The sequence below is a fragment of the Fonsecaea erecta genome, assembly GCF_001651985.1.
Source record: "Fonsecaea erecta strain CBS 125763 chromosome Unknown Scaff15, whole genome shotgun sequence".
Lineage (NCBI taxonomy): Eukaryota > Fungi > Ascomycota > Eurotiomycetes > Chaetothyriales > Herpotrichiellaceae > Fonsecaea > Fonsecaea erecta.
In genome coordinates, this window is record NW_017387258.1 from 562,435 (window position 1) to 588,399 (window position 25,965).

Here is a 25,965-nt window from a genome sequence, read left to right on the forward strand (position 1 = left end):
TCAGCAACAGCGGAAAAAATCGATTTCGATCAACGTCCCAGATGAACAGAAAGAACTCGCTGTCGATGCCCTCCTCGCTCTCTAAATCAGATACCGCGCCCTTTGTAAAAAGACATCGTTACACTGGCACGGGGTGGATTTGGGGCTTTTGCCGGCCGCTTGCGTCGTTACCAGCGGAGTGACGGAGGAGTACCGCTCGTGGCTTCTCAGCCTTTGGGAGCGACACGGATTGAATCAATTCAACCCTGGAGTTGGGCAATCTCGACCGATTGACCCTGGTGTCCTATCCACAGCACCGGACTGGGGGTGTAAGAAACTGAACGACGAGCGAGGGTCAGGTGTCTGAGCTGCAGGCGGGAGTTTCGTCTCATGCCATATATCCTCCCGGCAGTTATAGATCCGCGTGTCATTCAAATACTTCGTCTGTTGCGAGGTATGTTGAAAGCCAGCGAAAGAACGATATAGTTCCTGAAATATGTCATTCAGTGACCGCTTTAGTCTTTGTTCTCGACAAATCGTTCGTGATATCTTCGAAGTCGTCTTTTTCCAAAGGCACAGGAGTAGAGGGACCCTCCCCCGAATCGTCCTCGACGGCTTCTTCGATTGCCACGGCGGCTTTTGTCGACACTCGAGTCAGATTTAGACGACTGTCGGGACCAGCAAGTGCATCCACTGTGTTTCTGCGCAGTGCTCGATAGTACGGTGTTTTGTTCCACCAGCACCTAAATCCCAACGATCCCACCTAGGGATCCAGTACCACAAAGCCAGACGGTAAGCCGCTCTGATCCCCCGCTGGATCGATCAGAAGTAGTGTGGCCGAGGAAAGCTGCATTCGGATGGGTTCTGCATTTTTGAACAAGCGAAGGTGCCGGTTCCCATTGGAGCACACAACCCGAACAAAGGACACCCAAACGATCTTTCACGATTGCAAAAGACGGACTATAGAACTGCAACCTCTGGTGGTTGGCCTGCGGAGAGAGTCTGTGGGGTTGGTCGAAAGCAGGTCTGGAGCCCATTTAAAGGTGCCGTCGATTGCAGTTGTATTTGGGGATGGGGGAGTGGAATTCGTGGAAGAAGAGTGTACAGGGTGAGTCGAGGTGGATGGGTCGCCGTTAGTGATAGTTTGTGGTGGTGCCTGCTCGTGGTGGTGGCAAAGCCGCCGATATGACCGCGAAGACTCCTTTGGTTAAGGAACAGAGTAAACCAGTTGTATCCAAATACCCGTCCGTGCAAAGAGGTGTTGTAAATGGCGCTGTGAATGTCTTTGAGGGCAGTGAACGCCAAATCATGTACTGGCACAGCCAAAGACCCTGGCGGAGGAGAAAGAAGGCCAGGGGAACGGGCGCCGAAGTCGGGTACCAGTATAGAGAGGCCGTACTTTGGTGTCTAAGGGAAGTCCAAACTTGACAGCAGCTGAACGGGTTCGAGGCGACCGGCTTCACGATCGACAGGAAGTCGGACCTGGAGCGGGAGATCGTTTTTGGAAAGGTTTTCTTCGGGAATGTGGTCAAAAGATTGGATCAGGTCGTATGGATTGCTCTCGTGGATGGTTCGGATACGTTGCTGTCGCTTGACCGCGAAGATGAAGGAGGCCCCAACATCGCGTATCAACCGTTGGTGCTTGCTTCCGCCCATCCACAACCATGACCAACCATGCACCTCCTCATCTTGACCGTTTTCGGTCTGCCAACCTTGTCTTTGATCTCCGTCCATCTTCATCCTCTACCAACAGCCCAAGTGGCCAATCTGTCGGCCCCAAGCTCGCTATCCCGGCGTGCTGTTCCAATACCATCACCAACGTGTCGGTCTTTTGTAGATCCAAGAGGTCCGTGATAATGTAGAAAGCCTCTCTGAAGATTTCTTAGTTTGCCGCCTGGACGGTAACCAGCAGGGCACGATTTTGTGCGGGAGCAGCCTCGGCATCTGACCTCGACTTGCTTCACAAGTGGATGAAGTGTTCATGGGTCAATGTGGCATGTGGTGCAGCTGGTCCGCTAAACACGCAACACGAGTTTTCGGTTGTCGATTTCGACGCCCTGCCCGTAAGAGTATGCGTCGTTACCAAGCCAGTCGACGGCATCAATCACCGCAGTGTTAGCAAAGTCCACCCACACGGTCCAGGCATCAACGTTGCCGACAGCTTAGCTGCTAGCTCCAAGGCCCGTCAGGTTCACCGGGTTTCTTGGTGCTTGGATGCGAAACACCATGTATCACCACTGCATTCAACCGAATCCCTCGATGCCGCAGCTTCGGAAAACAGTTGCTGCCGGATAGTTTGTTGCTATGGCGTTCAAGAACATTGTCTGAGCCAGCCGAAGGCTTGCATCAAGTCATCACAGGCTTCCCTGAGCCGACCACCACTCCTCTCATTATGTGCACCTATTTTCTCTTCCCATCCGTTGAACTGCAATTGGAACCCTCTGCCTCTCTTGCCGGCTTCTTTGATGACACTGGCCCATGCCTTTCAGATCTCCTCGCACGCATTTTGTTTGGCGATATTGTAACACATGCAGGGGGAAAAGAAGCACACAAACGCACATTCTGAGACAGTATGGTAACCTGTCGGCGTCGAAGATTTCAAGGGCTTGTCCGAGGCCGCCCTTGGGAAAGTCTCGAGTGTATTCGACGGCTCGTGCGAGAATCCAGCCGTTCTCAAACGCAAACGTCGCCCAGAACCGAAGGCTCCTGGTTGATGATGAGTATATAGCGCTTTCCGACACGGCAAGATGTACGACACATACCCAACAGCGGATGGCTCGCGTCCCCAAGCAGCAAGGAATCATTAATGTTCTGGGACGGTCAGCGCGATCGACCCAGCCTGACTTCGGTACATTCCTCTCTGTTCGCCATCTTGTAAGGAGAAGCGCCAAAGGAGAAAAGAAGGAGAAGGAATAGCGGGTACCATGGCTGGCGTTCATTATTCGCGTCTCGCACTTCTTGCAGTTGCACCTCGGATGTCCCGAGCTCGTTCGGAATGCTCGCAAATCCCAACCCAATCACTCTCCGCTCGTCATGATCAACATTGGGACCGGAACACTCCCGGAGGATGCTGATGTCCCGCAGTTGCAGAAGCATCCGTCGTGGACCATACGCCTGCCAACAGACTCCTGCCAAGGAGCCTGGATCGCGTCTGTTCCAATGTCGATCTGTTCATCCCAATCTCGCGGAAGTCGAGGAGCATGAAACAATGGTAAAGAATGGCGTCGAAACTGTCTGGGGACCAGCCACATTCTAGCCGCCTGATTGTATGGCAGGGCAAGGGTTGAGGAGAATTCGAGTTCGGTGGGTGTCGCGAGAGATGGAGGGCCGGCTGTAGTATCAACAAGCACGGCGAACACTTCCAGATTTTTTGAGTGCAATGGGTACCTGATATTGGTTGTTGCCAACATGAAAACCAGTATGATTGCCGGCATGGTAATCGTGGGCGGCACGCGGCGCCTGGTGCCCTTGTAAAGTGCATTATGTCAACAGTTTCTGTCGTCCCTTCGGAACCGATGATGGCGATATCCCAGGAACCCCGGCGATATCCCAGGAACCCCCCCCCCCCCCTCCCCCCCGAGCCTCGGTGATACTTGCTAGTTTTCCCCATCGCCGCAACGCTCTACGCATGAGGTCGCTTTTACTTTTCCGAGTGCGTCAATCCAATCCCCTTCTTCAACTCGAGGATCCTGTGACGCTCCCATCCGGCTGACCCAGAGTCCGAAGCAGGGTAAGCACAGAGCCTACCGCACAACCGGGGGTTAGGAGAGATCACCGTTGCAAGGTGGATATCAGGATGCTGAGCACCTTTGGCCAAGCAGTGCAATGCGTCCCAGTCGGTCTCCTTCGCTGCCCGACGCGGCCATGCAAACCCCTTCGACTTCAATTACCACAGTCTTATCATTTGCGAGACCTCAGATTTTGAGTTATGAATTGCTGGGTGCGTGCGCTTGGGGTAGATCTTGGTGAAGCAAGGCGATGCCATGGTTTGAACCGCTCGATGGGGGTGAAGACTTTCATAAGCAAGCCCAGACTGTGGGGATACTTCTCTTCTGTAGGTACTCATGAAGCTGAAGGGTAAGGAGGGAGAGTCTCTCAGGCCCGCCTCCTCATACAAGAACAAGGCGTCCAAGCTCAAGGCCTGGTGGTGAATGTGGACTGGCTTCTCCTGACGCTCTTCATGTGTGCGCAACTCAATTCCCAAGATCCGCAGGCTGCATTATAGTGTCTTGTAGCCTCGACGACCCAATCCGGTCAAAGTCGTGCCTGATCACCTCTGAGAGCTACCATTCGGTGTAGATGATGAGGGATTGGCCGTGCGTTGATGACCTGCCATTGAGGATGGAGTATCATGTACCGAGTCCTGTACAGACGTATATGGAGGATTCGATCCGCAAAATTCGCCCGGCTCATCCCCCCAGAGGGCATGACCATCGGAGGCACGTATATTCCTGGCAATGTCAACGTGCTGGCGCCGTCGTATCCATTGTTCCGACGTGAGTTGATCCCCACCTGTCCATGTCTGGGTCCGACATAATTTCTCCCAGCTCCCGAATGCTATGAATATCCGGACGAATTCATTCCCGAGCGATGGTAGACGTACCAACCATATGATTTTGCCCGTGTTCGTGGCTGATCGTGTTATCAGGTATGGCAAGCCAGAATTTCTGAAGCGCAGCGACGCTCTTCTGCGTGCCCACCACGCCGCCGCTGATGAGGGCTTCGTAGAAGGTGGTGGGAGGGAACTTCTCGTTGATATAGTCCTTAACCGCTGGGCTGCTGGCCGTGTCGATGGTCGAACGGTCGATCAGCAGCTTCCCCGAAACGTCACTCGAGCAGATGGTGTCAGTCGCCGAGCACAATCTCTGATGGACTACTCCGTATAGACCATATAGTCAGTCTTCAGGCCGCATCCCGACAAGCAGCACGTGATGACCTTGTCTCATGAGCTATGGCATTGATTATGGCCGAAGCAGTGACGGAGCTCCAGTTCAAGGGTCGGCAGAGCGCGGCCATCAGTGACAGTGTCGTTGTGAGCATGAATATGACCAATGCCATGATCAACGTCATTGAGAGCCTCGAGTCCCAGGCTTCGGAAGAGATCCAGGCAGCGAGAACCAAGATCACTCTGGCGATCTGGAAAAGATGGCTTACTGCTCTGCGTGTGCATGAGCATGTCCATCGGCATGACGAAGATTAGAAACATGGCATGGGGGGCAAGTGGGACAATAACAATGCAGAAGACGACCCTACGCACCGAGGCGAGCAGGGCGGTGGTGGATTCATGTGGACGAGGCAGAATTGAATCAATCCGAGGAAAATGCCAACTCTGTTCCTTTGACGACGCCAAACATGAAGCCACTTTGCCAGCTTCTTCCGGTGGAGGTTGTGCATCAAGACGTCATTGTCATCAGTTCCCCGGACAAGCTCAAACAACTGGCACTCTCTGACCTGTTGCGATTCCATGACCGAGTCGCGAAGGAATCACTCCATGAAACGTCCGACGCGGGCAGAGGCCTCATATCTGAGGACGGAATGATGGACGTCGGCCACCTCCGGGTTCTTTTCGCGCAGAGATTCGGGCATGTCGCTCTGACGGGCCAGTTCCAAACCGTCGAAGTTGAGGATGGAAACTCTCGGGCCGCCCATTTCCAAGCTCGCAGCGCAGTTCACTGAGTTGGTCGCGTAACACGAAGGGACAAGGTACCACCTCACATCGAAGAGTTGAGGCGGAAGGCTCTCCGAAAAGAACCATGGGCTTTCACCCAGATCAATATGGATGTCCTGCGGCAAAGAGGAGGTTCAGTGATGCGGCTCAAATTCATTCTCAGTTGGACTGTGATTCAGGCTGGTATCCCCTGTTGAAGAATCCTATCAACCAACATGGCGTTCAGACGAGCTTTCGCGAGGAGCCCGACCGCAACAACGCGCGGAGGGCGTCCTGAGCAATTTTATCATCGAAGACTGCCGCCGACCTGAGAGGTGGGAGAAATTGCAAGAGTGTCAAACGGACTGCAGGAGCCAGCGAAATGTGTTTCGATCTGGGAAGTCTGCTGCCTCTCGTGTTGAAATTTATGGTACAACTTGGGAGTCGAGGCTCGCAGTTTCCGCGTCCGCTGAAGTCGTTTCATTCTTCGGTGGCATCCACATGCCGACACACCTGGCATTTTTCTGAAAATAGGCTTATGCCATCTGTCTTATTGTTGTGGTGGTGTATCCACGAGTGAAAAATGGTTGTCGCGGCCATTCTCTTCAGTCGTGCGTCTCCCATGAGCAAATTGATGTCTGATGCCCTGCAGGCGAAGGCGCAAGTCGTGAATCAGCAGACCCTCTGGTTGGGGAAGACGCTGAACAAGTACTCTTAACCCGAAGAGTTTCGGAAACAGGAAAGCTTCATATTCAGAAATATGGGAGTCTTGACCAATCGCGGAGCAGCTAAGGCCATCCTCCAAGGAGGAAATGGGAACGGGAACGCCAAGTGTGGTGGTGAAACGACGGGTACTAAGTGCTGGACACGCACCTGACCTGACCAGGAGGGGCGCCTATCTCACCATGACGCTGAATTGGAGGAACGAGTTCCTTGTCGTGGTGCAATGGGTGGCTATCAAGGTATTCGGGAGGATGCGTACTCCTTGGATCGCGAGCTGTCAATGGGAGTTGCCAGTCGCCTGCGGGCCTCACCTGTAGCCCTGGGGACATGATGGTGAGTGGTATTCGAACGACAAGGACTGTTAGGAGGATGGCCAAACTGAATCGCTCTCAACAAAGAGGTCGAGTGCTGGGAAGCTGTCCTTGCGACACGCACTGCAGGTGAACGGACCATGGCTGCGAGCGACGAAACGGACCCGTCAGGCCCAACGACGCATGGGTAGCCACCGCGAGGACTGTCCAAAAGCATGGCCTAGCCAGTCCCCATGACTTTGATGCCTTTGGTTCCAAACGCAGGCAGCCTTTGAGATCAGGCCGCCAGTTGCAGCACCCGGCACAGGGCGCCCGCCTCTTGCATGTCGCCCTTGTGGCTCTTTTTTTGTTTCTGGAATTGCAAGCCCTTGTGTCGATACACCAGCGGGAGCTTGGGTCAGACCAAGTCATCTCAAAGTGCGACTCCGGCCGTGAGAATGACCAAGGACACCCCCTTCTGTGCCGACAGGCTCTGAGGTGGGAACATCATGATCAGCTAGAATGCAGAGTGAATGAGTGGACGTCGCGAAGGGTAGGGCTACTGTCAGCTGTAGCAAGCCCATGGCAGCTATTTTCCAGGCGATGAAGAGAATATGGCATGCAGGTGAAATGCTACCACGATTGGCAAGGCCGGTACATCGAGCGGTGGAAGCTTCCTGCCACGGCCTGCTGCTCATTCCACTTTTGTTGATGCAGCGCATTTGTACATCGTCTCAATATCTCCGTTCTGCCAAGCTGGATCCCTTCCCCGACAACTCTCGCAACACATTCGGCTGCTGGGTGGATGGTAGGAAAAGTGGCAACGGCAATGGACTGGCTTTTCTCCCTGCGCCATCAACAGTCGATCACCTTCTGAAAAGTATCGTGCTGTTCAAGCATTGCTGGCTTTGGAGTTCTTGCCTCCACCGCCGGCCTTCTTGTCTTCCATGTCATCGATGCTGCCCATGCCCCCATCCGCTTTGACCAGCTCACCTGCGCGGTTGATGTGAGATTTGCCAGGAGATTCAGTGGTACCGGCAAGGAGACCACCCCTCATGACGGTCGAGGCACTCGTCGCGGTACCCTTGACGATGTGTTTAACGTTCTAGATACTGCCGCCGGCAATACAAGGCACGCCGAATTTGGCCGCAAATGACGATACGGCATGGACCGATGTAGCTTGAGGGTGCCTAACAGCCATGACCCGTCTGGAGGGATATATCTCCCACAGATCGACGTATTTCCCGTACTTCCGATATGCGACTGATCGGACGTACAGCTTTCGTGGTCCACGAGTCTTGTTTCTCTCATTATGATTGCGGTCGTGACTGGAGGTTGACTCTTGGGTAACGGTGCGTTTGGGCGATGTGGATGGTTTCGATGTTCGAAATCGTGGTCGCCCATCGTCGAGATCTGCGCCGCACAACGCACCTTTGAAGGGGCGTACATCCCGCGTCTGACAGGCAGAGTGAGGAAGGTAGGCCAACGCAGGGTATAGCAGGGCAACGGTGAGCACCAGATGGCAGCGGAGGATACCAGACAGCAATAGATGGCAGCACAGGGTAACAGAGAGCGAGAGTAGCAACGCTGGCAGCTTCGACTACTGCTCGTGGCTGTACTTGTCAACAGCTGGACGTCAGACTCCTCCTTGCCCGACTCTGCCAAACGATGGTTCGTTGAGTCACTCAGTTGGAAATTGAGATGTATTGCTTCACTTCGCTCATCCAACAAAAAAAGCAGAAAGGAACAACCGAAATCTTTTCACAAGGTGTGAGAGAGGGCACTGAGCTCACAACCAAGCACACGGCTGAACGTCCCAGTTGGCGAGGCTGGTGATGCCCCAGATGTTGGCGTCGGGCGGCAGGGAAGAGGAATTGGAACACAGACACATTGCGGCCGGGAATGGTCGCCCTCTGTCGAACCTTTATGGCGTTTTTGCCTCGACACACGCTGGAACATCACCACTCCAGTTTCAAAGCTCATCCAACCTCTTTCTGGCCCATATCCTTGAGAAATTGCCTTAATTCCCGCGCCCAGGGAACCAGTGTACGCGGGCTTCTTCATGCTCGACAACGTACACCATGGGTTGTTGTTGTGTTTGTTGCTTTGCTGCTTCTGAGTTGCCAGTGCTTCTGCCACTATTCGGAAGGCGTATCAAGCTTCAGTGGGAGATGGCGGCCGGCCGTCACATCCAATCGATCTCGACTTCGACGTGTGACACGATCCCAGAGAACACCAAGATATTACCCGGATTTAGGATTCTTTCGGACCCAGTCAAAGCGTATTTTCCCGTCAACAAAGCAGGTAGGACGAGTTCCGCGTTTCCAAGAGTGCATGAGGAGACTTGATATTCTGCGAAACTGGTGCCCCTAATACCAAACGCTTGTGCGAGAATGCTACAAACCGGTGCGCGTCGGCCGAATGGCTAGGGACCATGGGTGCGAGGAGGTCCTGTGGTACCTTCACAAGGGCACCATGCGAGAGCTCCACGGAGTGGAAGTGATGAAGAAAATGGTCAAATCCGGCCAGGAGGGTCGAATGCACGAGGCGACTCGGCTTCGAAACTTCAGCAGCGGTCGAAAAACTGTCCAAGTGAAGATGGCCCGAAACGTCGAAGACATCGCTTCTGGGACCGTCTCTGCAATATATGAGTCGCCAACAACATCGAAATCCTGATGTTCTGCCTGCAGCAGTCATGCGCTCTGTCCGTGGGAAAGATGAAGTACTTGCACATACTCGTCGACCGGTGCGTGTCCGCACAGACATTCGAGGATTGGAGAGCGGAGGCAAGCGTGTACGTCGACATGAACGTGGGGAGTTCGAGCGCGAGAACGTGGTCTGGGACGCAGACAGGTGCGTCATGGTCATGAAGACCAAGAACTCGTACATTTCGGACCATCGCTGCAATCCAGGTGGTAAGATTTGGGACTAGGTGCATGAAGAAGGATCGGCACTCGTCGATCGTCTTGACCAGCGGTTCCATATCTGAAAGATCTGTTGTGGGTGGCTGGTCCAGGCGGGTGGAGAATAGAGAATAGAGGATTCTCGATATAGCGAAGTGTGTGCATGCAGGAAAATAGTAGTGTCATCAAGGCGCTAGTCTTCACATTCGCTGTTCATGGGCATGAGGAGCCGTCGACGTCGATGAGGTGCGTCGGAAAAGCGTGATCATACTTTGTTATCACCCTGCAAACATGGAAAAGGTCGGGATCGCACATGCTGTCCGGCCCTCATCCTGCTCTGCGTTCGTCATGGCCAGAAGCACAGAATTGATGTCTGAATTGTCCGGGTGTAACGAACGGCATGACACCGAGGACTGAGCAATGAGCAACTCCAGGCAGAGTACCAGGGTGCGTTTTTGTAAGCTCGCCGCATGGAGGTGGTAACGATGACTCTTGCTCTGGTTGTGACGGGAAAGCCCCAATCGCTTGTGGTGTGACGCTTCCCGCTCTTTTCTCGTTCTGATGCTCTCCCGCCACTGTTTCAGATCTCGAGGCAACTGCTTCAGGCGATAGAGGTAGTGGCGTCCCAACAGCGAGGGGCCGAGGCAGAATCAAGCGTTCTCCAGTGTGGGCGAACGTGCATCCACGGAGCCGGAGGCAGAGGCGAAGACTGGATTTGAGGTCGTTCTGATCCAAATCTTTGAATTGGTTCACCTCACATTTTCCCAACCTAGGCTGCGGTTGTGTATCAACATCCAGACTCTTAACTTTCTTGTTCCTGATGTTTCTCGGCATGAAGGCAAGGTGAGAGGACGCTTCCGGGAGGAGGATTCGACGAGCAGGGAGGATATGGGCAAGTCGGCAGGGGAAACGACCGAGCGCAGTGCCGTGGAAGACTTTCGAGGATCGCTTCAGTCTTGCAATAAGACGTTTGCAGAGAGCAACGCTGCTACCAATTTGCTGCGTGAGAACAACTGAGTGAGTCAAGCACCAGCGCACAACCAAGGAAAAAGGAAGTTGCCATAAGGGCAGTGTTTGTTGAGTGCATTCTGTGTATTTGGAGAGCAAGAATGAGAGTCTGTTACTCGGGAAACTAAAATAGATGATGGACGTCATTGCCTAGAGTCGGGCTAGTCCGGACTCGGTCTGGCACCGCACGTGTTGTTTTTTGAAGGTGGTAACCTAGCCGGGTACTACTGAAATTCTCCACTGTGATTGGTGGAGAGCTTTGCCTCCTTTTGGTCTAGTCTGTGCCGACGTCACAACATTCCCGACGCCACAAACAATCAACGCCACGACCCATTGCGCCACAATAACCAAGCGCCCAGCAAAGTTATCATCGTTGAGCATCCGGCCTCTCCGGCATTGATCATGCTCACATCGTACCAGGTCCGCAGGAAGGCGAAGAAGCGTTGTAAATGCTCCTGTGCACGTTCAATCGTCCAGCTCACCTCTTCCAGTCGCTTGAAGATGGGCTTTCCTCGACATCCTTCAGACGAAACCTCAGCAGCACAAGGCCTGCTCCGTCGTCACCTGCTCTGAGACCTTTCTCCATCGGCCGGATACCCAAATATCCTGCCTGCAGTTCGATTTGAAGAACTCGCCTTCTCTCATCTTTGCCTCCTCCCGCATACCACACCACACGACGGCAACCGAACACGACGATCCTGATGCCACCATCGGCATCGCTGTCACAGAGTCCTACGATCCGCATTCCGAAATCGAGCCCTACGCCAGGGATCTTCTCCATCACAACCGCCCTTGCTAGGTCAGAGTGCCCTGGAACAACGGATACAACAGCCCCGGGGGATGAGCGCACTGCCAAAGGGCTTCCAAGACCAACGCTACCATACAAGAGATTCCTCGCGTCCTCTGTAACCTCACTCGGTCCGCCTGCGCCGCTCACCCAGAACACGATATACCCACACATTGCCGCCGCATCTAACTCGAGTTTTCCCCCATCCTACCTCTTCGATCACTCCCAAGCTCCACATACTGCGAAGTCAGACTCTGCCATGATGTACCCCACCAACTTTGATGCTGTTGATATGAGGAGGATATACTCCATAGGCGCCGGCGAGGGTGCGTCAGACGCTCTCTCCGCGCCGCAGTCGGTGCCAACTATGAGCCACAACTCGCGCGCGACGTCGCACACTGCTTTTGAACCTGAGTTCGGCGAGAAAAGTGTCTCTGGTGATGAGACCTCTCCTCGATCTCGTCTTCGGGAGACTCTGTCAGCTACTGGTGCAGGTATGATTGTGGTGTGACATGATCACCGGCTGAACTTTTCTTTTTCTGTTCCCGCCACAGGAATCTGTGTCTATATAGCTGCCGAACTCATTCTGCAACTCTAGCGCTTCGATGCGGTGGTGGAGTTGGCTTGGAGACCTTGCAGGCTGGAGCTCGAGATGCTTGAGTGGTAATTGGGAGGGTCTCTCAACATATGGCACTGGTCACTGGTCATGGACAATCAGCAAGGCGACCTTCGCCTTATCATGGGCCCACGACTTTCTTTGTTCCACACGACCCGGCTTTTGACCCATTCCTCGAAGTGTCAGCTCAAGCTCGTTTTGATGGACACCAAAGTCTTCTGGCGTGTGAGACCTTTGTCCGAGGCATCTCAGAGCCTCGGCGTGATCTTCGTCTTTCCCTTTGACGAACCCGTTGCCATTGGTACAAAGACGGCCGTGATGGATACTGCTTCCAGCTCTGCCAGATTCTCAGGAGGTCCTCGTGCATGTCCAAGCTCCGGCGCGGTTCGAGATTTCGCGCTCTGATTGGCAGGCAGCGTATGATAGAGAACAATTCGGCACACAAAATCTACACTTTTGCAGGACCTCTCACTGCGTCAATTCAACCGCTCCTTCATTCTCCAGCCAGATTCGTATTTACCGATCTCCCTCTCATGGTTGTGAATCTGTCGCTCGCAACGCTGCCGTGAAACGCATTGGCTGATTGGATGTCTTTTGTCATTCAGGCTTGCTGAAAGCACATCTCTCGCTACCTTTCAAAACACCTTTGTGTCTGCCATTTTGATCTTTGAGTTCTGGAACGGGCCAGCCCTCATGAAGGCTTGCGTGCCGGTGCAAGTCCAAGCGGCGTTGGACCTGCTCTCCACTACTGTGTCCCCTTCGGACACTGCGCTGCTGTTCGTGGTGGGCGAGGAAAAGGGCGGCGACGGCATGCGCCATTTCTCCTCGTCGCAGGTCTATAACCACATGCGCAACAACTACAAGGTCATCCTCTTTGGCGACCCGACCAAGGGCAAACTGTCACCAGGAAGGACGTGTATAAGGATCGATTCAAGGTTGGGACGACTTCTTTTTTGCTCCTTACCGGTTTCTGCAAGGAGATTGAGCTGCGAGAGTATCAATATGCCCTTGATTGCACTAGTCCCGATTGTGGACCGTCAAATAGTTCCGGCCTCATACGTTCCCCACGAATCTCTCCTTCCGTCTGCTGCTGGGCACCTGTATCACCAGCGTCCGTGGTCGACTGAGCTTGCTGCTGCTCCTGTGCAGCGACAAAGTACGATGCCCTGGGCCAAGAATCCTACCTACTTCACGGAGAATAGAGTGCCGGTTGCACTGAGACCTCCGGAGCACGGTGGGGGTCTGCCTATTTATCAACGACCGACTAGCCCTGAGCAGCTGGAATGTCAAATTCCGCAGCCCCGGACCTCATCACACTCGATATCGAAACAGCCTGTGGAATGCTTGACATCCACACGGGATATAGGTCATTTCGTTGGAAGGAAGGGATGGGAAGGTGTTTTTTGTAGGCGGGTGGAGGTGGCCAAGAGCCCAAGGGTACGGGCACGCTCACGCTCAGCCGAAGGAGGAGGTGGAGGAGATCAGCTCAACTCAAGTCGGGTTGACGTACGTCATTCCATTCCTTTCCCTAACATCCTGGGACTCTGACACCCCAGTATATGTGCATATATATATATGTGGTGTGTGCGGTGGCGGTGGAATTGAGGAATGCAGGACTACTACAAGAATGCATTGCTCCAGAAATGCAATAAGGCTGCAGGAATGCAGCTAGGGATGCAGGCAGGGATGCAAGATTGCTCCCATTCCAGGGCTGCTGCCTGGAATGCAGGACTACATGAATGTAACACGGTTACAAGAATGAAGGAAGGGCAAAGGGGAATGTTGTGGTTTGTTGATATGGCCAAGCGAAGCTTTGCTTGGCGGCGGAGGACTTATAAATTCTCAAAAAAAGAGGAGAGCCACCTTGCCTTTTTATGTACTGCGTTTATCCAATCCTCATTCAAATCCATCCCTTGGTCAAGCACTGTTCAAACACATCGGCTTGACTGACACGCACGGCCTCCATTTATCAGCATGGCTACTTCAATCGACCGCACGCTACTTGAGGGAATCGCTTTCGACGCAGCCACAGAGTGTTTGAGATACATCGACAGTGTCACAGCAGGGAACGAAGGGCCGGAAGGTGTTGCCGATGTCGCCAGTCGGATTGTGAGAACACACATCACAGACAGGCTTAGGTGCCTATTTCCGACTGACGATGTGCTGGACGCCCTCATTACGAAGGGGACAAGCGGTCGGACCTGGGTTATGAAACCGATCGATGCCGCCAACCAGTTCGTGCAAGGCTACAGACATTGGGCCATCTCTTTCGGCCTTTTCGATGGCACACGCCCGCTCTTTGGCGTTATATACATGCCAGGGCAAGGAAAGATGGTCTCTGGTGGCGTCCACTGGCCGCCTACTCTGAATGGCCATCCTATGCAGAAGCTTTCCATTCCCACGGTAAAGCGTATCTCCTTTGCCGTGTCGTGGGACATGAAGAGATCGGATCCGGCTTTCCTCCAATTGGCACAGCACAATGCAAGATTCCGGTACCGCGAGGACCCTGTGCTCGCGCTCATCACGGTGATGTCAGGTCAATTTGAAGGCTATATCAACGATTCCATTGCGGTCAAAGACCTGATCGGGCCTCTTGCAATTCTGAGCGCACTTGGTGTGGCCTACGACATTGCCCCCGCAAGCGGGCACGGCGGCAAAGGAGTGAGAGTCCATATCGGCTGGCCCAACCGAGGACCCGTACGTGGCGTTGGCGACGATCAAAATTGTTTGGCTCTGCTACTCAATGAACCTCGCGAATGGAAAATTGCTTGCAGGGGTGGTCCCGGCATGTAACACTGTCGCAGGAATGCAAGATTGTTTCAGGAACGCAAGAATGCTCCAGGAATGCAGGCAAGCAGCAAGGAATGCAGGATTGTTGTAGGGTTAGAGGAGTGCAATCATGTGGGCACGCTTTAGAAATGTAGGGATGATCTAAGAATTTAGGATTGTTAGTGGGAATTTCAGCCATGAACGCAAAACTACTCCGAATGCAGGATTTTTTTCAGGAATACAAGATTGTGTTCCAATTTCCAAGAATGCGAGACTGTTGCAAGGAATGCTGCAGGAATGCAAGAATGCGAGAATGCAAGGCTGTTCCCCAGAATGTGGGATAGTTCCAGAAATCAAAGATTCCTCCAGAAATGGAGGAATGCAACACTTTTGCCAGGAATGCAGGACTTCAAGAATGCGGGAATGCAAGGTGGCTCCATGAATGCAGGATCGTTGTTGTTGTTGTTGTTGTTGTTGTTGTTGTTGGTCGTGGTGGCGGTGGTGGTATGGTCAGTGCCTCGACTTGAAACCCCTTCTCAACCTTTCTAATCTGCCCTTTCTTTCTGGTGTTCCTTTCCTATCGTCACCCCCTTCGCGGCGACCGGCGCCTATATTGGCATTCCAAGCAGCCATGGCTCATTTGATTTATGTCTATCTGTCCTCTCCACGACAAATGCTGGCAAGACCGGAGGGGAAGTGGCTGCTTGATTGCTTCATTGCTGATCGAGCGATCCATCCCCCTCTTTCACCCTTGATCTTCTATGGGGATGCATGCCTCTTTGTGGTATCTCGATCTCCGGCTTCGAGATCAAGGGGTTCGAGAGCGTCAAGGTAAACGGTGAACGAATGGATTCCAGCCAACAGCTAACAACCACCCCATATCTTATTTATTGTACGCAATCCGCCATGATTTGTTTGGTGGGCGGGAGGCGTCTTCTTTCTCCTCCCTCTGTCTTGATTGACGAAACTGAACTAGCTAACTAGGTCCAAGCAACGAGGGGATCAATGCACCGCACCGTCCTTTCTTTTCATTCTATTGTTATTTTCACTTCGAATCCAAAGGCCACACAAATTCGATCCATTTTACTTTGCTTCCCTTTGCTTTGGAGACAGACAATTGGGTTTGCTTGGCTTGCCCGGCACGGCATGGCACAGCTTCAACATGATAAAACACAACACCACACAACACAAGACGACCTGGCCCACCATATATATACATGTGTCATGCATCTCTTTCATTGTCATTAACAACCTCGCCTGCTGCTGTTGCTGCTCCTGCGCCTTCGTACGTCGTTGGTTGGATTGATTGACCACTACTACGTGGTTCAACCCACCCGCGCCGGCGGATCGTCTTAATCAACTCTACATGCGACATGCAACATTCCGGCCCCGTGGCTCAATGGCGTTGCCGGTGGTGTAAGTGCCGTACCGGTTCGTCTCCATCAGGATCGTTCATGCTCGAGATCATGGCTGCGCATGTACATATTGCCATGATTCCAGCGTGTCGCCGTTCTTTGCTTGCTCGCCGCCGATGTAACACGGCATGGCATGGACAGACTCGAGTTCCGTCTTTCCTTCGTTCCCTCCCTCTTGACCCATCGTGGAACCTTGGGGGCGGAGTCTACCATGTCCATTACCAACTCTATCGAGCGGGGGGATGGGCCGCAATGTTGACCAACGCGGCGGGTTCTCGACGGCCCTCTACGTCGTCGTCGTCGTCAGGTATCGCTAGGGAAGCTCGAGCTAGAGCCAGAGCCAGAGCTAACCAAGCGGAAACCCAAAGGAAGGAAGGGAGAGAGGAAGAAGGATACCGAGACCGCTTCCCGTTCGGCATCCTGTGGCAGTACCTGTCACCCGGGCTCCCCGGCCGACAACACCCCATGGGCCCAACGGCGCCCAAGTGCGAAGGCGGCCCCCGCGAGGCACACACAGAAAGAGATAAATAGGACCTCTATTCTCGCACTGCTGGAAATGCCCTCAACAGTGCGAGAAGTCGATGTCTCAAGGACAGCTTTATACCAATCAAGATACGTGTTCAACCCTCTGACTCTCCGTCTAGCGATTCCACCCCACAGCTCTCTGACAGCCACCATGACAGTAGACTATAAAGCACCGATTGACACACCTCTGTCGTGCTCTGCCGCTCGTGGGCGGTCGAGTTACAGGGAAGGAAAACATGCGTTAAGGCCAGGATCGAGGATGGTCGGGGTAAATTCCTTGCAAGTGCGAAGTCCCTATTTATTGATCCGAGACCGCAGAAAATATAGAATCCCCACGGGCCATTTAGAATCTAGAATCACCATGGCCTTTCCTCGAAAACATCTGGGGACGGAAAATAAAGGTCGACAGGGAACATGTCTTGTGATGGATATAGAGAGCATTTCATGTCCTGATCATCCGTATATGGCGGTAATTCTATACACGCAGATGTTTGTCTGATTTTTCACAAGCTCGCTAGTGTCCCCAAAGACGAATAAATGTTCGTGTCGCATCTGTGTTGGGTCGACTGTGAAGGGAGGTGGAGATCATCGGGCTTTCCAGTGTCGATCGAATATAGTCAACGAAATTGGTCCTCGCTGGCTGCAATTCTAAATTCTGGCCGCATAATGCTGACCAAATTCTTGTCGGCTGGGTCGAGAGGCCGTCTCGGGCCATGATCTGCCAGAGCCAGCAGAAATCGTCGAATGGATTGGGACACATTGGCCCAGAGCCACTTGAACGGTAGTCGTGGTCGTTCCTGTTCGAAGGGTGGACTTGTGTGGACTTGTGGGCTTGATGAGGCGGTGTCGAGGCAGAGGCACGGGGGGGAAGATCAAACAAGTTGGCTGGCCGGACGGATGTTGGTTGCCTATATATCGGTTGACATGGTATGATATCACAGTAGTATCACGAACCAGACAGACGATAGCATGAGAGAGCAGCAATGACACCGTGGTTATATAGCTCTTGGGCTGATCACGCGCCATGCATGTCCGGTGTCTTGGTGAAGGTGCAGGCCATGGACGACATGATTCGTTTCGTTTGAAGAAAAGGAGAAACAAGCAATCGTCAGAGCTTGTGACGCGGTGATGTATGGCCGCTTCAAACGGCTTGCTGGATCGACGTGGTGCTGCAAGATCGTCTTGAAAAGCCCAGGAGTCGAGGACTCGTGAGGTGGTCTGGGCCATACCACTGGCCTAGACTCAGTAACACGCTCACAGAAGCTGGGAAACCTCGGGGGCCTTGCAGCTGGCGTGTTTTCTCGTGTTTGGATGACTGTTCGATGCTCACTGTGCTGAGACTCTCACACCGGCAGCCCTACCAACACTTGTAACCTGTCTTTCTGAATCTACATATATGTATCGCGTTGGTCAAATGAAACTCGACATGGGCTGCACCGGGGTTAGTTCAGCAGCCTCTCGGTTGCCGGGCACATATGATCGTCCTCAACATGGTGGTGGTGATGGTGTTGTGGATCTGGGACATTTGACCTGGAGCTGATGAATCATGGACGAAGGGCCGGAGTCCCTGATGAAAGATGCCACGAAGCCTCATCGAAATCGCGCTTGTTTGAAACACCCTTCGCTTCAGCGAAACACCATCCTCGCCTGCATCACCACTTCCAAGTACAAGTACGCGGCTTCATCTTCATGGTCGGTACAGTGATTGAATGGCCACGAGAGCCCGCTCGGAGGCTGTCTCAGACGCAGATGGATGAGGGCAGTAGTATGCTCTTTGAGCCCGGCATCGCAGAAGATACAGTGTTCTAAGTGGCGGCCATGTGAAGGATTGCCTATCCACACCCGCGATATTCGAATGTCCCTCTTCTATAATGTTCGGAATGTATTTTTGGTTGCAACCACTGACCTCCGATTAGTCCCTGTTAAGGAGGATGGGAGGGAGGATGTCAGAGAGCCTTGGGGTGGGATCGTTAGACGAAGAGTCAGAGGGTTGAACACGTATCTGTATTGTATAAAGCTGTCCTTGAGACATCGACTTCTCGCACTGTTGAGGGCCTCTCCAGCAGTGCGAGAATAGAGGTCCTATTTATCTCTTTCTGTGTATACCTATTGGGGGCAGACTTGGCATTGGGGACCGCCTTGGCATTGGGGACCGCCTTGGCATTGGGGGCCGCCTTGGCATTGGGGCCCGGCTTGGCATTGGGGGTCGTTCGCCCCATGGGGTGTTGTCGGCCGGGAAGCGTATTGTAACAGTCATTGTAACAGCCCTGCTTCCCGGGTGACAGAGGAGCTGAAAATTGTTAACCGTGACCTCATCTGACGAATATTTGACGTCTTTATTGTGCAGGGGACATGGTCTTCTGCTTCTACCTCCTTGATCGAGGCCGGCATGATCAGTCCATCTTCCGCGACTGTGGTGTTGTCGAGAGGATCGCCATCCTTCACATGATGCGGCTGAAGCTGCTCCATTAGAGCAACGTGAATCCACGGGAACGCCCTCACTTCTATTAGATGACGGGCTACCTACTAATGATTTGACCTGTGAAACGTGATCCAGTGCTCCGTTGCCGCTTTCAAACTTCTGGATCCAGGATCAGAAGCATAAGGAAAAAGAATCCATATACGAGTTGACACGATAAGACGCGAGCGCTTCAGACACTACCGCGATTCACGTACTTTGACGTTACCTTGAAATTCGCACAGCTTGAGTTCAAATCTTCCCACGAGCTAGCAGACCGGAAGCAGGTGGGATGCAATAGAATGACGTTGCCCTTTAGAGCAAGGTTATAAGTTCAGCGAGCTGTTTGGTTGGCAGCTGACGTTGCCACTTCAAGCGCAAGCCTAGCGAAAAAAGGTGTTAAGGTGATTATCCTCGACGTCAATGCACCTCAAACACCACCGCGTTGGTACCCTCGGAGCTTATCCCCGGTTGAATAGCTGACCAGCGCCGTCCACATATATTTCCTCGGTATGCAGGCTCTGTTGTCGGGCGAAGCTCCCTCGGTCGTTATTCACCGAATTGTGGCAGCCGTGCCAGAAAGCGTGGTGAGCTCAGCGAAGTTCTGGCCTGCCGTCACCACAGTGAACGTGGAATGAAGTCATAAAAGCCAACTAGCATCACCCAAACAATATTCAGAAGTTCGCTAGTGTAAGCCAAGGCGATGACTCTCTTCCGGCCGATTCTATTGGCAAGTGAGCCATACTATATAGACGTGGGGAGAGGACGGACAGCATCGAAAGCCATCTTGAAGCCAATGAAGAATGCGAGCCCCGTTTTGAATCGCCGGCGTCTTGCAAAATATTTCGTTCATTCCACTATGGATCAGGCCTTGTACCATATCAGGTTGCGGTTACAGCGGTCTTTGTCGAAGGCTTCGTCTTTGTCGGCCTGAACGCCCGCTGGTAGATTCGTGGAGGCAGAGAGGAATTCCAGGAACGCTGTCACGATTGGGTTGAGCACGTGATGGCGCTAGCACTAGCGTGCATGCGCCGCCACAACATCATCCTCGCTGTCTACCCAGCGACCTTTTCAGATAGTCCTTCGTACTACAATTTCCATCACTCCAAGCTCAAAGCGTGATAAACGCGCCCTCGAACCACGTCATAGCCTGCCCGGCGTTCTGTAAGCACGTCTCTCAGTCCGTACTTGCACCAACCTTTCAAAATCTTGAAAATGCCTTCCAGAGCTCATCCACCTCTGAAGATCCCCGATTCCTACGCTACCCTCCCTCTCAAGCAGATCAAAGTCTCCCACGTTCCCGAATCGTCACCCAGTCGAACGTCTTCGAAATCGAGTCGATATGGGCCCTGCACCTGGACGAATTCCCTAATCTGCGTACGGCTACGTTCGCGCCCAACCCCAAGAGCCGGACCATTACGATTCCCTAGCTCGTGGACAATGAACGAGGGGAGACAGTCAGTTATTGAAGCAAAGTAGAGAGAGTGGTGTGTGTGTGTGAAAGACTGCAACGAGATAGCCAACTGACTTTGCAATCGCAGTAGCAGCAAACAATCCCCCTGCCACGACACGCACAAGAAGAACGTGAAAAATGCCCGATACGAACCTCTCCGACGTTTGGGAGCACTCGTGGCCTCACTCGCCGTCGATCGAGTTGTATGCGCCAGTTCCTCGGCGGCGATCGCTTCAACTGCCCTCGACGGAGCAATTGGGATACAGTCCAGCATTTCTGGTGGCCCGGCGTACGAGGAGCTGTGTCGCTTTGCCCGGTAAATTCCGCAAGCACGGAGCGTAGAACAGCTGGCCGGACCAGGCTCTCGGGCCGTTCCCGCCGCGACGACGCACCACAGCAGATGTATATCAATCTGGGTAAGTCAGTCGTGCAGGCCATTGGCCTCTTTCCACCACCACCTGCTTAAACGTCGGTTGAAAGATTTGACTCTGGCTGACGATGGCTGACGCCGCTTTGACGGAAAGCCTTCCTGATACCTAGCATACCCAAATCGTCAACCACGAATACCATGCGAGCAATCGTGGATGGCTACATTGATCAAGGTGAGGCAGTACGTCTGCCACCTCATCACGGAAGGGGGCTGGTCCTCAAGATTAGTGGACAGGTGATACTGGGATGTAGGGAAGCCATGTGCTTGAGGCTTTTGCACAACAGCAATCGCATCGCGGGGAACGTCCTGGGCGGGAGACACGGAGCACAGAGTCGGTCTAACGTCGTCGTCCATCTCGTGAAGGTCGTCAGGGTCAACCTTCTCTCCACCTCGACCTGCCCCCAAGAGCATCATCTCGGACAAACGACAGAACAGCGGCCACCAGATGTGTCCTGCCTCCCCGGGTGACCGTCACGGAAGCAGGGACTTGAGAAGTAATTGGCATGTTACTTTTGTAATCTCCATATTTGGTTTACTTTTTCGAAGATACCGTGGTATGACTCTTTTTCTCGTCACTGCGAAAGGTAGGCAGATCATCTGGGAAGACATGGCCGGTCAAAATGAAGAACATCGCAAGCTCATTGTCGACGGCCAGAGTTGGAATATCAAATCACCGTCTGGCAGCCGAAATTAACGCTGGTGCATCGATGCTGACGAAGCCCCAAATAGAACGCGTCCAAGAACGCCGGAGACCTGATCGGCAGATTCACCATCTTGTACAACAGAGCCCGACAAGCAGTCATTGCAGGAGAATTGGTGGCGATCATCACGGGTGCCACGGCCTCGGAAGCCAGCTGGCACTGGGTCGGTGTAGCAATCAGCCTGAGCTAGAGCGCCGGCCTCCACCGTGATCCAGGCAGCTCGGACGTGCCTCCGTTGCAGCGCTAGCACAAGACCTGAAGTGCCTAGGTGGTAACGAATTCCCCTCTGTCGGACAGGATCGCTCATGGACCCGGACAAAACATCTCCGCGAAACGTTCGCCCTCGTTCACACAAGGAGCATTGCGTCAGCCTATGGACAATTTGCCGGATCAAAAGCCCACATACGAGGAAGTACAAGGCCGAAACCTCGGAAGGGTCAACGCTCAGCATCGCGTGAGCCCAGACACGAGCGTTCGCAAACGTGTTTTCAGTGACATTGACATTTGCTTTTGTAATCTCCATTCCCTTCGACTTGGGCAGTCATACGTTTCCAACCTTGATGTAGGTATACCTTTCACGATTCTGCCCCGAGGGGAGCATGATTTGCCTAACTGCGGCAGAGTGGTATGGGATCCGCTCACCACAAAGAACGAGACAAGCAGAATCCCTATCCCTCAAGTCTTTTGTAAACCATCTCTACCTCGTGCTCACTAGCCAGCGGCAATGACCATTCCAGAGTCATGTCGTCATCGAACCTTGAAGCTAACGACGTGGAGCGGGCGAGGCCAGTCTACCAGGAATGTCTAAAGCTGATTCCTCACAAGAAATGGACATTCGCCAAAGTCGCGATTTGTGAGGTTATGTAGGTGCGCGGTTCGTACCAGAAGGAGATCGTTTCGACGTTGATGTGAGTAGAAAACTCCCGTACAATCGAGTCTCCTGGGTTGCTCTCCGTTGCGGCGTCGCGCGAGTCTTTCAACGTAGCTGGCCCATTGCTCTCCTGCTCGTGGTCGTACTCGGTCTAGAGCGGCTTGGTTCGTTGTTGTATGTTTCATTTCTCCTTGGTCTCGGGTACCCTCAATACCACGAGGCTTCGTTTCCGTGTCTCTCATCTTAACATGCGTCTCGCATCCCTCGTTACCTTCAGCCTCAGCAATCGTAGGAGCAAAATAGACTCGAAAGTCAACTCACAATGTCGTGCCAGGACGCGCGGTTGTACCAAAGAACGACGTCTTGCTCCGGGTGTGGATGGGTTCTGCTCACTGTCTTGCATTGGCCTTAAAGGCTCTCTGTTGCCGCCGAAATCTTCGATACGAGCTATCGCTCACATGGTCTTCGATGAATGGAGGCTGAAAAATTATATGACCATTCGAACCTATTCTCGAGACTTGTCTGGCGGCTGTCGACCCCGCCATCCTTTCCTAGAGTTTCCTGCGAGGAGGGAGGCTGAGGAGTTTGCCATTTGGTGCATCGACGTAGGAAATTGGTCTGCCGCAAGGAGGAGCCATTGCCTCGAGCGACCTCGACAGGCTGGTTGGCTTCCAGCACGGCGGCGTTTTGCATATGAATAACGCTTCCTTGATCATCGGCTCGCTGCGTGGCGACTGCAGGAACCTTTCCTCCCGTCAAGGATGGCTCCGGCGTGGTCTCCCCAGCCCTAATCTTGCGGTCACGTTTGTCTTCCGCTGTAAGCTTCCGAGGCGTCGTGCAGTCTGGCCATCGACCACACGGCATTGGATGGCCGCGTTGTAGAGCTCTGAACCTCATGGCCAGTTCAATAGTCAACTCTTTCGAGTCACGTCCTTTGAGGAAAGCGTCAGGACCTACGACCACAAAAACAACAGCAAGCTGAAGAAGTGGAGATTGTAGAGCCTATATTGCCAAAGCAACAAGCCGGCCCTGTCACCCGCACCTATCTGCTGCAAGCACGACGCAGAACGCTCACACAGGATGCTAAGACCGCACTGATGTTGGGCAGGACACACACCCCCTCCACAGCAATGGCCGCTATCCACCGCCCAGCGCACCTCACGCACCACGCGGCCAAGCTGGCGTCGGTAGTATCCATCGAGATACATACTTACACCGGTCGCAGGCTCTGTCACCCGGGCTCCCCGGCGGACAACACCCCATGGGGTGAGTGGCCCCCATCAGGCGAATAGCCCCTATGGGGCTAACGGCCCTCAAGTGCCAAGGCGGCCTCCACAAGGTATACACAGAAAGAGATAAATAGGACCTCTATTCTCGCACTGCTGGAGATGCCCTCAACAGTGCGAGAAGTCGGTGTCTCAAGGACAGCTTTATACAATCAAGAATCAAGATACGTGTTCAACCCTCTGACTCTTCGTCTAACGATCCCACCCCAAGGCTCTCTGACACTCTGGCTCTCCGTCTAACGATCCCACCCCAAGGCTCTCTGACACAACTCAAATCGGGACACGTCGGTTTGGCTCGAGAATACTAGCGAGACTGACCAAGGAATACTGGGAAGTAACGGAATGCTCGAGGCTGTCCCATGTTTAGAAGTTGTCGGAGCTGGGGTTCAACGAAGATCTCCTAGCTCAACAGCAGCTGAACCAAAGCAGCCTCCGTTCTTGGTGGTGCTACCCCGTTTTCGGACTTGCTAGGAGGCCTCCATGAGCACCAGGTCAGAGATTCTGGTGTTGTCCAAACACAGAGACTTGATGTGAGGGCATGCCTTGAGAAGACATTATTTTGTGGGCGAACCAGATGACGGTCGTCCGAGGTCAACGTCCGAAGTCGTGGCGGGGAGGAGATTGCCAGCGACTTACCCCAAGCGGCTGGGATCCCGGGCCTACGGGAGAAAACGAGAGAGCAGCAGGACGTCCAAACCATCGTGAGGGGTGCGTCGCAACACATGGCAAACTAACGGGCTAAAAGTGCTCTTTAATTTCAAGAAAGACACCCAGCCAGAAGAACTCGAAAAACTGGCTACCCTGAGGAACACCCACTCTGTTTCATCGGTGAATGTGCTCGAGGCCGCTGTCCTTTCCTTCCGACTGATGATGATCGACCTGTTTCCAGCAGCAGAGTCGGAACGAGGACCATCTTCCCGCGTACTCGGGGCCTGTCTGGCAAGTTCGGCGACGGACATTAACCGACAATACAGCACTGGTCATCTGCATACACACCCACAAATCAACCCTGTCGACTCTCATCTACGCAGTGGCCCTCGCGGCTAGTGTGGAGAGAAAACTAGGCAACACAGTATCTTCGGAATACCACCGCCGAGGACTGTGCAATCTGTTGTTGATCCGTGGCGAAACCTAGACCATCTCGGAGATGCCTTGCCCTCAAAGCTCAATGATTGTCCATGTCTTCATCGAACTGGGGATCTCGGAGCTCTATCAGCATGAAGTACGCTTTCCAGAGGCGGTTGAAGGCTTAAGAGTGAAGCTGACACAGTTGCAAAGGTGGAACACGGATCTCAGAGAGCTTGGTATGCCAGTAGACCGCCGCCGTAGGGGGGATGGGGTCTAATGTGGTTCCAGCACCTGCTTCATCCGCAGATCTTCGATTGGTGAATACAGCAGGGATGGAAGGACATAATTTTATCTTACCCAATTCCTCGCTCCCGGACCACCTCACATCTCACGGAGCAGGACTCAGCGAGACACATCAACGGAAGCAGGACATGGCACACCTGGCGAACTCCGCTCCTGTCCGTCGCATTACGGTGCCGGTTTCCTTCCCAGGCTCGGTAGGTTCTGGCTGCTTAGCTTGTCCTGGACAGGCTCTGCGAAAAGCGAGTGGGTGAGAATCACGCGGCTTGGAGCACGAAGCTACCACTTGGACCACTTCATTGATGTCGGCTAGGACAACCAGCCACTGCTCCTTGGAGTTGCTGTCGTCTGTCTTGGCCAGGAGGTGACGGGTTAGTGCGAGTCCCATGCCAGACACGGCACCCGTCACAACGGCGGTCTTCTCGACGGTGGGCTTGTCAATCATGTTGCTGCTGTTGCAAATGCAATTGTGTGACTATATTCCGATATATCTTGCTGCTTGTATGAACCTTCGTTGAAGCCCTCCCCTTTCAACCATTTGCCCGAGGCCACTCTTTTCCATAAAGCACGAGTTATTGGTAAAACGAGCTCCTGCAGCTGCAGATCCAGCACCTCGAGACGCAATGTCTTCGCAGATGGGAGCATGTCACCTAACCAACTGATTCAGGGTGCAATCACGAGCCGCAAAGGGTGATGAGGAGGACGCGCGGGTGAGGTAGTCTTGGGGGACTTCTTT

The 25,965-nt window shown here is 53.4% G+C and overlaps 7 protein-coding genes across 7 annotated transcripts; 5 read left to right on the forward strand and 2 right to left on the reverse strand.

Moving 5' to 3' along the window:
* Positions 1–1,386: 1,386 nt before the first annotated feature.
* AYL99_11727 (hypothetical protein) lies at positions 1,387–1,713 on the reverse strand (the record flags this gene model as incomplete). Its single annotated transcript, XM_018843232.1, has 1 exon — positions 1,387–1,713. The coding sequence occupies one exon, from the start codon at positions 1,711–1,713 to the stop codon at positions 1,387–1,389; it is 327 nt and encodes a 108-aa protein (XP_018687559.1).
* Positions 1,714–4,330: 2,617 nt separating this feature from the next.
* Positions 4,331–4,865, forward strand: AYL99_11728 (hypothetical protein; the record flags this gene model as incomplete). The annotated part of the gene is made up of 3 exons (XM_018843233.1): positions 4,331–4,475; positions 4,527–4,572; positions 4,628–4,865. The coding sequence occupies 3 exons, from the start codon at positions 4,331–4,333 to the stop codon at positions 4,863–4,865; spliced, it is 429 nt and encodes a 142-aa protein (XP_018687560.1).
* Positions 4,866–4,930: 65 nt separating this feature from the next.
* AYL99_11729 (hypothetical protein) lies at positions 4,931–5,655 on the forward strand (the record flags this gene model as incomplete). Its single annotated transcript, XM_018843234.1, has 2 exons — positions 4,931–5,141; positions 5,249–5,655. The coding sequence occupies 2 exons, from the start codon at positions 4,931–4,933 to the stop codon at positions 5,653–5,655; spliced, it is 618 nt and encodes a 205-aa protein (XP_018687561.1).
* Positions 5,656–7,531: 1,876 nt separating this feature from the next.
* On the reverse strand, positions 7,532–9,622 carry AYL99_11730 (hypothetical protein; the record flags this gene model as incomplete). The annotated part of the gene is made up of 3 exons (XM_018843235.1): positions 7,532–7,723; positions 7,775–8,095; positions 9,404–9,622. The coding sequence occupies 3 exons, from the start codon at positions 9,620–9,622 to the stop codon at positions 7,532–7,534; spliced, it is 732 nt and encodes a 243-aa protein (XP_018687562.1).
* Positions 9,623–11,251: 1,629 nt separating this feature from the next.
* AYL99_11731 (hypothetical protein) lies at positions 11,252–11,848 on the forward strand (the record flags this gene model as incomplete). The annotated part of the gene is made up of 1 exon (XM_018843236.1): positions 11,252–11,848. One exon carries the CDS (start codon positions 11,252–11,254, stop codon positions 11,846–11,848), a length of 597 nt encoding a protein of 198 aa, XP_018687563.1.
* Positions 11,849–12,646: 798 nt separating this feature from the next.
* AYL99_11732 (hypothetical protein) lies at positions 12,647–14,746 on the forward strand (the record flags this gene model as incomplete). The annotated part of the gene is made up of 2 exons (XM_018843237.1): positions 12,647–12,888; positions 13,927–14,746. 2 exons carry the CDS (start codon positions 12,647–12,649, stop codon positions 14,744–14,746), a joined length of 1,062 nt encoding a protein of 353 aa, XP_018687564.1.
* Positions 14,747–21,623: 6,877 nt separating this feature from the next.
* On the forward strand, positions 21,624–21,894 carry AYL99_11733 (ATP synthase F1, gamma subunit; the record flags this gene model as incomplete). The annotated part of the gene is made up of 2 exons (XM_018843238.1): positions 21,624–21,659; positions 21,733–21,894. 2 exons carry the CDS (start codon positions 21,624–21,626, stop codon positions 21,892–21,894), a joined length of 198 nt encoding a protein of 65 aa, XP_018687565.1.
* Positions 21,895–25,965: the final 4,071 nt, after the last annotated feature.